This window comes from Oncorhynchus gorbuscha, linkage group LG09, assembly GCF_021184085.1.
Source record: "Oncorhynchus gorbuscha isolate QuinsamMale2020 ecotype Even-year linkage group LG09, OgorEven_v1.0, whole genome shotgun sequence".
NCBI lineage: Eukaryota > Metazoa > Chordata > Actinopteri > Salmoniformes > Salmonidae > Oncorhynchus > Oncorhynchus gorbuscha.
This window is the reverse complement of record NC_060181.1, coordinates 58,803,765-58,817,752: the sequence shown is the minus strand read 5'-3', so window position 1 is coordinate 58,817,752 and position 13,988 is coordinate 58,803,765. Positions and strand designations below refer to the sequence as shown.

Here is a 13,988-nt window from a genome sequence, read left to right as displayed (position 1 = left end):
CCACAGGAGGAAGCAACAAGGAAACGGAAAACAACTCGGAGAGGGAGTCCTACTCAGGACTAAAGAGAGCTTCAGTTGACCTGAAACACTCAGGGAAGGAGGAGCAGAGGTCCCTGGGGCCAGCCATCCAGGGGTGTCCTTCGGTCGAAGACCCTGCACTGGGGCACGACTCCAGGAACACCAGAGACATCCAGGCACGAGACAGCATGGAGAGAACTCCCTCTTGTGACAATAACATTGGTGAGCAGAAATACAATCATAACCCTTACTGTGCTCAAACATTGAACAACATTGGTTTCATTATACATTGTTGATATAGTCCCAACATATTTAGCTTGTCAGCAATCAAGTTTTCAAGATGTATAACTTTCTAAGTACAGAAATATAGCCAATATGGTGCATTTTGCAGACATGGTGTATACCAAAATTCAAAAGGCACTAGCACATCTGAGCTATCATTTTTACAGGTGCGCTGTAACTGTTGAATAAAATGAGAAAAAAGAAGAAACCCGCACACTGCTCTTGATAGTATCACTTAATAAGCTTTAAGTATCGGCCTCACGGCCTTAGTCAGAGCTTTTGTGAGTGTTTTTAATTAGCAATCTTATGTACACATAGCCCCACCCACATCCATTCCACGCATCGAATGGGGTTGGAGTCGAGGGAAAACAAATAAGTGCTACCAAATATAACAATATGCATTTCATAAATATTCAAATAAAGTGTGTACATAAAACGTATTAAACACGTCTGTAAAACCACAATGAGGACATCGGCCTACCAAGCATAAAGGTGCTAATTAAACAAAACTCACAAAAGCTCTGACTACGGTCGTGAGACCGATACGTAAAGCTTATTAAAGAGCAGTGATATTATCAAGAGCGGTGTGTGGGTTTCTTCTTTTTTCTATTTTTTTTTTGCATGTATAGTGTATTCAAATGTATGTGGACACTCCTTCATATTATCTGATTCAGGTAATTCAGTAACGGCCATTTTGACAGGTGTATAAAATCGAGCACACATCCATGCAGTCTCTATAGACACACATTGGCAGTATGATGGCCTTACTGAAGAGCTCAGTGACTTTCATCGTGGCGCCGTCATAGAACGCCACCTTTCCAAATAGTCAGTTCGTCAAATGTTTACCCCTCTAGAGCTGCAACGGTCAATTTTAAGTCCTGTTATTGTGAAGTGGAAACATCTAGGAGCAACAACGGCTAATACGCAAAGTGGTAGGCCACACAACTCACAGAATGGGTCCGCAGAGTGTTGAAACACAGAGCATAAAAATTGTCTGTCCTCGGTTGCAACACTCTCTACCGAGTTCCAAACTGCCTGTGGAAGCTTAAGATCAACATGTGCAATGATGATGTCACCATAATCTAAGACCAATAGGGATATCGACTGAATAATCTGATTTCTACCATTTAGCTAGAGGCAGGACCTACAGTTGAAGTCGGAAGATTACATACACCTTAGCCAAATACATTTAAACTCAGTTTTCACAATTCCTGACATTTAATCCTAGTAAAAATTCCCTGTTTTAGGTCAGTTAGGATCACCACTTTGTTTTGTGAATGTGAAATGTCAGAATAATAGTAGAGAGAATTATTTTTTTCAGTTTATATTTCTTCATCACATTCCCAGTGGGTCAAAAGTTTACATACACTCAATTAGTATTTGGTAGCATTGCCTTTAAATTGTTTAACTTGGGTCAAACGTTTCGGGTACCCTTCCACATGCTTCCCACAATAAATTGGGTGAATTTTGGCACATTCCTCTTGACAAAGCTGGTGTAGCTGAGTCGGGTTTGTAGGCCTCCTTGCTCGCACAAGCTTTTTCAGTTCTGCCAACACATTTTCTATAGGGTTGAGGTCAGGGCTTTGTGATGGCTGTAGCTCCCTTCAGTAACCACGAGCACAACCGTTCCTTGATTTTAACTGGCGGCTTTATTCTGTAGTTTTAGTCAGAATTATCACCTTCCGTGAGAACTATAAAGTAAATGAAGAATACAGTTAAGCACACTCTTACAACCTTATCTTACGAGTGACTTATTAGCTTGGTATAACTCTGAAGTGCTTACATACATAACAGTTTAACCGGCGATATAACGGGTTCAGATTAAACACATGAATAAAGGAAAAAAATACCTCATTGGCTGCTTATTACAGAAGGGAGGAAATCAAACTTCACACTTATTATTCCTGGCATGAATTCACACTTCATCCTAACATACACTCTTCAACCTTTATGAACTACACCCGATGACATGAAAACTTAGCTAACACAGCGCAGGATTGCCTTCCCTCCAAAAGTGTGTTGCTACAATAAGGATCCCCGTTACAACAGTATTAGCTACGTAGTTCCGCTTGTATTATCATTTCCCCCGCACAGCGGACACATAAACAATTCAAACAAAAGACAACGACAACCTGTAAGTCTAACTGTCAGTTACAATGGCCACTCCAATACCTTGACTTTGTTGTCCTTAAGCCATTTTGCCACAACTTTGGAAGTATGTTTAGGGTCAAGCTTTAACTTCCATGCTTTAACTTCCTGACTGATGTCTTGAGATGTTGCTTCAATATATCCACATCATTTTCCTCCTCATGATGCCATCCATTTTGTGAAGTGCTCCAGTCCTGTCTGTAGCAAAGCACCCCAACAACATGATGCTGCCACCCCCGTGCTTCATGGTTGGGATGGTGTTCTTCGAGTTGCAAGCCTCCCCCTTTTGCCTCCAATCATACCAATGGTCATTATGGCCAAAAAGTTCAATTTTTGTTTCATCAGACCAGAGGACATTTCTTCAAAAAGTGTGATCTTTGTCCCCATGTGCAGTTGCAAACCGTAGTCTGGTTTTTAAATGGCAGTTTTGGAGCAGTGGCTTCTTCCTTGCTGAGTGGCCTTTCAGGTTATGTGGATATAGATACTTTTGTACCTGTATCCTCCAGCATCTTGACATGGTCCTTTGCTGTTGTTCTGGGAATTATTTGCACTTTTCGCACCAAAGTACGTTTATCTCTAGGAGATAGAATACATCTCCTTCCTGAGCGGTATGACGGCTGCGTGATCCTATGGTGTTTATACTTGTGTACTATTGTTTGTACAGATGAACATGGTACCTTCAGCCGTTTGGAAATTGCTCCCAAGGATGAACCAGACTTGTGGAGGTCTACAATTATTTTTCTGAGGTCTTGGCTGATTTCTTTTGATTTTCCCATGATGTCAATCAAAGAGGCACTGGGTTTGAAGGTAGGATTTGAAATACATCCACAGGTACACCTCCATTGACTCAAATAATGTAAATTGGCCTATCAGAAGCTTCTAAAGCCATGACATCATTTTCTGGAATTTTCCAAGCTGTTTAAAGGCACAGTCAACTTATATAAATTCTGACCCACTGGAATTGTGATACAGTGAATTATAAGTGAAATACTCTTTCTGTGAAAAATTGTTTGGAAAAATTACTTGTGTCATGCACAAAGTAGATGTCCTAACCAACTTGCCAAAACTATAGTTTGTTAACAAGTGTGGAGTGGTTGAAAAATTTTTTTAATGACTCCAACCTAAGTGTATGTAAACTTCCGACTTCAACTGTATGCTTAAATCAGAGTTATTTTTGTGCGCATAATATTTTTTTACGTCCATTCAATACCAATTTCAGGTCAATAAAGTTTTTCTGTACTACAATGAAGGTAGACTGTAGTTCAGATCGAGCCTGGTCAACCATGAGGCAATAGCATACACAACAGCATCATCAGCATACAGTATAAGTTACATTTTTTTACAGAGAACTCGATATTGTTAATGTAAACAGTAAGAAGAGCAGAGTCCAGGAATCGACCCCTGCAGGACACCTTTCATAATACCCAGGAAACCTGATTTAACACCATCAGAAGTGTTAGGTTCTTATTTTTCAGAGTAAATAACTCACGGACTCTAGAGAAGCTTTAACCAAGTTTAATTCTGCCCAAAGGTTCTGTACAGCTGTAATTCAGACAACCCAACATTTCTCCCATCACAGATATATATATATCCCACTTAAGACACTCCTCCTTCTATCCAATCCTTACATGGTTCTACAGGAAAAGAGTAACAGGATACTAAACCCTTATTACTCCCTTCAGGGGATCTGACCTCACCTCACCTCCTGACCTCAACCCCTCCTTCACCTAATCCACAGAGGTCCATCTGTCTCCCCTATATCAACACGTTGCTCTCCTCCCGTCCACCCAACACATTCCAAAGCCACCTGTCTTTCTACAGGGAACCATTCTTCTTCTCTATCATTGATTTAATATCTTAATAATGTTCCAAATGTCGAATCCAACAGTAGATACTATCTGTCATGTACTTTTTAAACCAGTTACATACAGCCTGGTCTAGGCCAATTGAGGAAAGCCTCTGAATTAGCAGTGTGTAATCAACAGTATCAAAAGCCTTTGACAGGTCAATGAAGAGGGCAGCACAATGTTGCCTTTTATCCACCGAGTTATCATTTATAACTAGAGATGCAGCAGAGGTAGCGCTATGACCTGGTCTAAAACCCGAATGATGTACATTTACAATAAGATCTTAGCTGAGACTTAATCAAGGATTCTAATATTTTAGCTAGGCAGGAAAGTTTAGAAATACCATAGGGAAATATTATTCCGGTCACAAGGGTCACCACCTTTGTGAAGGGGTGAGTACATGGGCCACCTTCCAAACCTTGGGGATAGTAACAGATATAATTGTCAGGTAAAACACATGGGTTAATGATTCAGCAATCAGGGGGGCAGAGATCTGCAGCCAAAATGGATAAAGTATATCAGCCCCAGTGGATTTGTTTTTGACATCGATCTTAAACAAGGCTTCTAGTACGTCACAGATCGTATATGGTTGAAATGAAACAAAGATTTTACTGGAAGTTGACGGGTTTAACGTCGAGTCAGCTAGATGCTGGCAGAGGGAAGAGCAGTCAAATAAACACTCAGATAAAGCACCAATAGCATCCACCATGGCAGCATGAGGGGGTAAATCCCAGCAACAAATAAATGTGTATTCTAGTTTATGGACACATCTACAACCAGGAGCTCAAATTTCTTGGGAACAGAAATATTTCAAGATTGGGACGCCATAAAATTAAATTCTACATAAATAGCCACTCCTCCCCCTTTTTGTAATCTGTCACATCTAAATAGATTATAATAATAAGAGACAACCATTTCATATTTAATGTATAGCCTAATGTTTCGAGAGGAAGAAAGAGACAACAGAAAGAGGAGTGTGAATTTCAGTCTGGGCGTTCCAAAGGCTCCTGCTACATCAGACAAACGTGATTAAAGTTCATTATCAGCCTGTCATTTGTTTCAAATCCCAAAAGAGCCGCTCTTACCCACACCAGCATTAATCAATGTACACAGCACGCATTAGCAGTGTGTCTAGCAGAGATAACACCACAGTTAGCCTGACTACGACCCACTACTTCATTATTTGTTTATTTATTTGTATCCCCATTAGCTTTTGCAGAAGCAGCAGCTACTCTTCCTGGAGTACACAAAAAAAACAGTACAGGACAAGTAACAAAACACTGATACACTGATAGACAAGGGCAGTCACGCAAATGTTCAATTACAACTATATACAAACAATGCAACAACAAAAATAATACAAACAACACAACAACAAAATAGTTGTGTGTTAAAGCGTCTTTCTATTTTCTATTTCCTCTCCATTTGATATGAGTATGACTTGACCTATTGTCACGTTCGTTGACGAAATAATTAGACCAAGATGCAGCGTGGTAAGCGTACATCTTACTTAATTTTTTTGAACACCAAAAAACACCAACATATAAACGACCGTAACGTTCTGCAGGCTACACAGTAACAATACAAAATCAAGATCCCACAATCTAAGGTGGGGAAAAAGGCTGCCTAAGTATGATCCCCAATCAGAGACAACGATAGACAGCTGCCTCTGATTGGGAACCATACCCGGCCAACAAAGAAATAGAAAAACTAGAATGCCCTCCCCAAATCACACCCCGAAATCACACCCCGACCTAACCAAATAGAGAAATAAAAAGTATCTCTAAGGTCAGGGCATGACACCTATTAAGCCACTCTTAAATGCATGCTAGATTTCTCCTGCCGCAGTTCTAGGCGATATCAAAAAGTTTTAAGTTGTTTTGGAATAATCCAGAAACATGAGAGGCTTAAAGTAATAATGAAAGAGATAGAAGAAACAATAGCAATATATAAAGATCAAATGAGAAATTTGAACAAACCTTACAGCATTATAATACAGAAATGATGATTGCATGTGAGGCAAAAAAAAAAAAACTTCCTTGCCATTGTGAACCAAACGACCAAAAGTCTAATCCTACTAACTGAAATATTATAAAAGCACGAAGACACATTTTAAAGGTATGAAGACTATTTTTCAAACTATTCTAATAGTGTTTAATTTCCCAAATTTGCATATTTTACATTTGAATAAGTATTGAGCAAACAATACCAAGACATAGAAAAGAAATAGGCTACAGCTGAGGATAACATTTTAAAAGAAATGCGTAGTGTGCCTAGGCTTATTTACATATTATTCTAGCAACGTGAAACCTACAGTACATACAACGCATATACAGTGCCTTGTGAAAGTATTCGGCCCCCTTGAACTTTGCGACCTTTTGCCACATTTCAGGCTTCAGACATAAAGATATAAAACTGTACTTTTTTGTGAAGAATCAACAACAAGTGGGACACAATCATGAAGTGGAACGACATTTATTGGATATTTCAAACTTTTTTAACAAAATGGTTTGGGCCTGCTTTTCTTCAGCAGGGACAGGGAAGATGGTTAAAATTGATGGGAAGATGGATGGAGCCAAATACAGGACCATTCTGGAAGAAAACCTGATGGAGTCTGCAAAAGACCTGAGACTGGGACAGAGATTTGTCTTCCAACAAGACAATGATCCAAAACATAAAGCAAAATCTACAATGGAATGGTTCAAAAATAAACATATCCAGGTGTTAGAATGGCCAAGTCAAAGTCCAGACCTGAATCCAATCGAGAATCTGTGGAAAGAACTGAAAACTGCTGTTCACAAATGCTCTCCATCCAACCTCACTGAGCTCGAGCTGTTTTGCAAGGAGGAATGGGAAAAAAATTCAGTCTCTTGATGTGCAAAATTACAGCTGTAATCGCAGCAAAAGGTGGCGCTACAAAGTATTAACTTAAGGGGGCTGAATAATTTTGCACGACCAATTTTTCAGTTTTTGATTTGTTAAAAAGGTTTGAAATATCCAATAAATGTCGTTCCACTTCATGATTGTGTCCCACTTGTTGTTGATTCCTCACAAAAAAAATACAGTTTTATATCTTTATGTTTGAAGCCTGAAATGTGGCAAAAGGTCGCAAAGTTCAAGGGGGCCGAATACTTTCGCAAGGCACTGTAGAAACCTAGGCCTAATATGAGAGGAGGATGAGGGAAGAATGTGAATCAGCTTATGATTATCCAGTTCTGAAGACAGCATGGTTGCTCTGGAGCCCATGATGATTTATAACCCTTCACAAGACACACAGCCAGCGAGACTCGTTGACTGTGTCACTTGTCTACATCTACTCGCTTTGGCATACACAGATCGCCAGATAGGTCTTGCTAAATATTTGGCTCCACTAAATATATTTTGTCAATGTCATGATTCCTCTTCTCCCTCACATAGAATGCCAGCCAGTCTTCTTGTATTTACTTATTAACTTTTTTTTGGTACATTATTTTGGATGGTCGCTAGGGGGCGATAACATCGTCTATGGCAGGGGTGTCAAACTCATTCCATAGAGGGACTAGTGGTTTTTACATTCAAGACCTAGACAACCGGGTGAGATGATTCCTTACTAATCAAAGACCTTAATTCATTAATCAAGTACAAGGGAGGAGCGAAAACACTCGGCCCTCCATGGAACGAGTTTGACACGTGATACATGGCAAGAGCAGAAAATGATTTCAGATCCCTCCTATTTACTTCAGTCATATTCAGTCACCCTTTTACTGATGGTGTTACGGACAAGTGACATCAGCTTTCGGACAGGTAAAACATCTATCCTAAGTGGCTAAAAAAGTTCATGTCAAGCCCTGCCTGGCGGCGTGTCTTGTGGGGTGTTGTGTATGGTTGTCTGAGCTGAATGCTATTTGATAATGCTGACAATCTGGGATTTTCGTCACAGTAATATTTCTCATAAAAACTACATGAGAAGCAGTTAATCTCTCATCAACTCTCAACCAGGAAAAACTGGCATGCATGTTGTTGTTAGTTCTGTATATGCAGTTAAGGGCATGGTGTGCAGCTCTGTTTTTAGCCAGCTGCACCTTTGCTAGGTCTTTCTTTGCTGAGCTTAATCATATTACCAGAGTCTAATCAAGATGGGGCAAAACCAACAACTAGTACACTTGATTTGTGTAAAAAAAATATGATTTATTTTATTTTATAACAGACATACCCCTCCCCAACGTCACAACACCTTTGTTAACATGACTTGACCATGATAATTGACAATCCAATGTTATACCTAGGACTTTAACTTCAACATCAATGGTCTTAGAGAATGTTTTGAACCAACTACACTGAATTTCAGTGAGCTCACTGGCTTTGGGTGCTGACATGTTGAGTGTGGAATCATCCACATTCATAGTCATTCTAGCTTTGTGTAAAACCAGTGGCAAATCATTTGTAAAAATAGAGAAGCGTAACGGCCCAAGGCAACAGCCCTGAGGAACACCGCATTGTACATATCTGAAGCTTCCATTGAAGAACACTCTGGGTTCTGTTGTATGAATAACTCTCCAACCATGTTATGGCAGTTGATGTAAAGCCACAGCAAGTGAATTTCTTCAATAACAATTTATGATCAATAACATCAAAGGCTGCAATGAAATCTAACATGATTATTATTCATTTATTTTAACCTGTCATCTGAGTTAGTGTGGTACGCATTGAGTGCCCTTCTCTACAGTATATGCATGCTGAAAGTCAGTAGTTAACTTGTTCTCTGAAAAATAGCATTATATTTGGTCAAGCACGATTCTCTCCGCCAGTTGACTAAAAACAGACAGCAAACTGATTGGGTGGCTGTTAGAGCCAGACAAGGGTACTTTACTATTTTTAGGTAGTGGAGTTACTTTAGCTTCCTTCCACGTCTGTGGACAAACATACTCCTTTAGGCTTAGGTTAAAGATATAGCAAATTGGTTGCAGACTGTATTGCCTTTCTCAATAGTTTCACACCAAGGTTGTCTATACCTGGTGGCTTATTATTATTGATGGATAACAATGGTTTTTCCACCTCTCCCACACTATCTTGACTAAATTCAAACAGCAATCCTTATCTTTCATTATTAGATCTTTTACACAAAACAATATGATGGTTCACTGTTGAATTTTGTCATTTCACTTCTGGATTAGTCAACTTCACTAGTGAAGTAATCATTGAAATAATTGGCAATATCAAATGCTTTTATTATAAATGACCCATCAACTTCAATGGATAATGGAGATGATTTTGATTTTCTGCCCGTGATATCATTTAAGATACTCCAAAATATTTTTCCCATTGTGTTTTATGTAATGTATCTTGGTTTGGTAATATTGTTTCTTCTTCCTTTTGTTAAGTTTAGTCAGAAAAGTTCTCCATTTAGAGTATGTCAACCAAACAGCTGAGCAGCCTGACTTGTTTACCACCTTTTGCACAAAATCTTTCAACCATACAATTTTTTCAATTCATCATCAATCCAGGGGGCTCTAGCAGTTCTCAAAGTTAATTTCTTTACAGGTGCATGCTGGTCAACAAAAGAGTCCGGAGAGAACTACATCTAGCATGATCTCTTATAAATGACATACCTTAGGGCCAACCTTTGGCACTTTGGCTTTTGTTGTTATTGCCACATTGTTATGGTCATTGCAGCCAATGGGAACTGATATTACTTTGGAGCAAAGCTCTACAGCATTAGCGACTATATGATCCATACGAGTGGAAGTCACAAATCCAACACTATTGGTTGAGTGATAACCTGGGTCATAATACAGAGAGGAAGTTAATGTTCAGGTCACCCGGAGCTCTCTGTTAAACATCACACACACTATCAAGCATAGCACACATATTATCCAAATACTGACTGTTAGCACTTGGTGGCCTATAGCAGCACCCCAAAAGAAGAGGATTTAAATGAGGCAGGTGAACTTGCAACCACAACACTTCAACAACATTTGACATGAGATCCTCTCCAAGCTTTACAGGAACATGGCTCTGAACCTATACAGAAACACCTCTCCCATAGTCATTCCTGCCTTTTCTGTAGATGTTATATCCTTGTATTGCTGTATCATCAAAGGAATGATCTAAGTGAGTTTCAGAGATGGCCAGTATATGAATGCCATCTGATGTTAGCAAGTTATTGATTTCATGAACCTTTCATTCTAAAGCTACATATATTAATATGGGCTATTCTTAGCCCTTTCCTGGGTAGCTTATCAGAAATATAAATAATTTATTTTAAAAAGTTAAATAAAAATTTAAACATTGTTTGGCTAATAGAGTCAGTTAATCAGGCACTTGTGAGTGTGTGCTGTTGAGCTGAAGCTACTGACCCGGATGCTTGGTTCTCTCACTCCTCCCTGGCTTTTGGGAGGGAACATGGTGAATGAGCTTGTCGTAGCAGATGTAAGCAATGTCCCAACACTCTCTGGTAGCTTTCATAGTTAGGATAAGTTATTTCCGCCTCTTGCACAAATCTTCAGAGAAGTCCTCGTTGAGGAAGATGTTGGTTCCTCTCAAGTTCTTGGCTCTCTCCAAAAATGCAATTTTGTCCTTGAAGCTTAGGAACTTGACCTACTTGACCCACTATGACATAGAAAACAATGTTGTCTCCTGAAACACTAGCTAGGCAAATAAATTACAAACACAAGGAACGATACACAGCAGCTTTTCACCAAAAGATTAATAGTGTTCTATTGTACTGGTTGGTTGGTTTAGTGATTAACAGGCTCCTATGCTCTGACCCACATGTGAACTTGTAAAGAATGTGTGTTTCCCTCCCTCGCCAGATGTGTGCAATGACAAATGGGACTGCGAGAAGCCCCAAGACTACCTGCATGAGTCAGCACAATTGCAGGACCTGAGGGGCGAGGATGACGACACCAGTGAAATCACATACGGAGAGGTGGAGCAACGCTTAGATCAGCTCCAAGAGCACTTAAACAGGTAGGCCTGTACTGCACTTAAACAGGTAGGCCTGTACTGCACATAAACAGGTAGGCCTGTACTGCACTTAAACAGGTAGGCCTGTACTGCACTTAAACAGGTAGGCCTGTACTGCACTTAAACAGGTAGGCCTGTACTGCACTTAAACAGGTAGGCCTGTACTGCACTTAAACAGGTAGGCCTGTACTGCACTTAAACAGGTAGGCCTGTACTGCACTTAAACAGGTAGGCCTGTACTGCACTTAAACAGGTAGGCCTGTACTGCACTTAAACAGGTAGGCCTGTACTGCACATAAACAGGTAGGCCTGTACTGCACATAAACAGGTAGGCCTGTACTGCACTTAAACAGTTAGGCCTGTACTGCACTTAAACAGGTAGGCCTGTACTGCACTTAAACAGGTAGGCCTGTACTGCACTTAAACAGGTAGGCCTGTACTGCACTTAAACAGGTAGTGATTTCATAAAGCTCTCATTTTTCTATTCTGTTTCATGGAGACAATGGAAATTCAGAATTAACATTAAAAAGTCAATTGTTGTTACTGTTGCATTTTGTGAATCCGTCTGGCCCTGCGGCACCTCATGACTGAAATCTATGAATCCCAAATAGACAAGTCACCCAGATTGTGTCTGAAAGTTATTAAAACATATACGAAAAATAACAGCACACACTCTCCAACAAATACAAATTCAAACAACATCACAACAAAACTTGTTCCGAGTGCAGTGTTACATTTGAATCCCCATTATTTCCTGACGCAGTCAAACAGGTTGAGAGGAGAGATAACAACACCTGCACCAGCAGGCTGACGAGAGCAGACAGACAAACAGCAGGTGGTAGTTTTAGCAGGAATAATCACAAAGAATAGGAGACCTCAAATTAAATCTTATTTGTCACATCAAATCGAATCAAACTTAATTGAATTTGTCACATGTGCCAAATAGAACAGGTGTAGACCTTACCGTGAAATGTTTACTTACAAGCCCTTAACCAAAAATTGAGTTAAGAAAAACAAGAGTTTTGAAAAATATTGACAAAATAAGCTAAAGTAAAAAATAAAAGAGAACCAATAAAATAACAATAACGAGGATATATACAGCGGGGACTGGTACCGAGTCAATGTGCGGGGGTACAGGTTAGTCGAGGTCATTGAGGTAATATGTACATGTACTGTAGGTAGGAGTAAAGTTACTATGCATAGATAATAGGTAATAAACAGTGAGTAGCAGTAGCATAAAAAGGGGGGGTCAATGCAAATTGTCCAGGTAGCCATTTGATTACCTGTTCAGCAGTCTTATGGCTTGGGGGTAGAAGCTGTTAAGAAGGCTTTTGGACCTAGACTTGGCGCTCCGGTACCACTTGCCATGCGGTAGCAGAGAGAACAGTTTGTGATTAGGGTGACTGGAGTCTTGGACAATTTTTAGGTCCTTCCTCTAACACCCCAGTGATGTACTTGGCCATACGCACTACCCTCTGTAGCGCCTTGCGGTCGGAGGCCGAGCAGTTGCCGTACCAGGCGGTGATGGATAGCAGGAGGATATCCATCCATTATTATTATTACAGACAATGTGTGAGTGTGAGGTAGCTAGAAATCCCCTCCACAGACACTGTTACCCCACCCATACTGAATATTCATTATGACTCCTACTAGAGAGAGAGAGCTGATAAAACATGTTCCCATGACTTTTGATTTCATTGACAACCATGATGATACTGTAAACATAGATCACAAGCTCCCCCTAGTGCTAGAATTTGACATATTCCACTACTGTACAATAAAAACAAAACAGTGATAGCCTAGATGACTGTACAATAAAAACAAAACAGCGATAGCCTAGAGGCAGTATAGTTGTTGATTTGTGTTAAACTTATCCCTCCTTAGCCTCCAGTCCCTTATCCCTATAACCAAGAGTAGAAGTTAATTTCTGCCTTCCATCTGTGTTTGCAGGTTGGAGTCCCAGATGACATCAGATATTCAGACCATCCTGCAGCTCCTGCAGAGGCAGTCTACCCTGGGACCTCCTGCCTATAGCACTGTGACTGCCAGTCCAGACTATCAAAGGCCTGCAGTTAGGGGTCAGCCAATCGCTGCTTTGACCAGCAGCCATTGCTTCAGCCATTCATCACCACAAGTACGTACTGAACTGTTGATTCCCACAGAACAAACAGACAATGGCAATCAAGGACCAAGACTTTTTTTATAAATGGGATTGATATCATATTTGAAAAGTGATGACCGACTCCAAGAGTTCTGAGATACTTTCTAATGGTGGAAGCACACTTATGTTGAAATGTGTGTGTTTGCTCTTATTTATTTTACATTATCAGAGTCCTGAACTTAACTTGGAGAGGAGCCATCAGGAATTCAAAGACTCGGTGTCAGGCTTGGCTTATATGGATGATTCACCCAGAGAGGACAGCCTTACAGTACTACTTGTACAAAGACACACATACAACAAACCCAACACGGGGCATCAGCATTCCAAATCTAGGCCAGTCTCTGACCCAGGGCCTCCAAGGCCATAGAGCTACACTACCGGTCAAAAGTTTTAGAACACCTACCCATTCAAGGGTTTTTCTTTGTTTTTACTATTTTCTACATTGTAGAATAGTAATGAAGACATCAAAACTATGAAATAACACATGGAATCATTTAGGAACCAAAAAAAGTGTTAAACAAATCAAAATATATTTGAAAATGAAGATTCTTCAAATAGCCACCCTTTGCATTGATGACATATTTGCC

The 13,988-nt window shown here is 40.0% G+C and overlaps 1 protein-coding gene across 1 annotated transcript in view; it reads left to right on the top strand.

Moving 5' to 3' along the window:
- Positions 1 to 13,788, top strand: part of LOC124042881 (potassium voltage-gated channel subfamily H member 7-like) — a 102,293-nt gene extending 88,505 nt beyond the window's left edge. The window contains exons 13-15 of the mRNA XM_046361015.1: positions 7 to 240; positions 11,087 to 11,243; positions 13,191 to 13,788. Of these exons, the coding sequence (XP_046216971.1) occupies positions 7 to 240; positions 11,087 to 11,243; positions 13,191 to 13,446 (647 nt within the window). The 3' untranslated portion in view covers positions 13,447 to 13,788. The remainder of the gene's footprint in view (positions 1 to 6; positions 241 to 11,086; positions 11,244 to 13,190) is intronic.
- Positions 13,789 to 13,988: the final 200 nt, after the last annotated feature.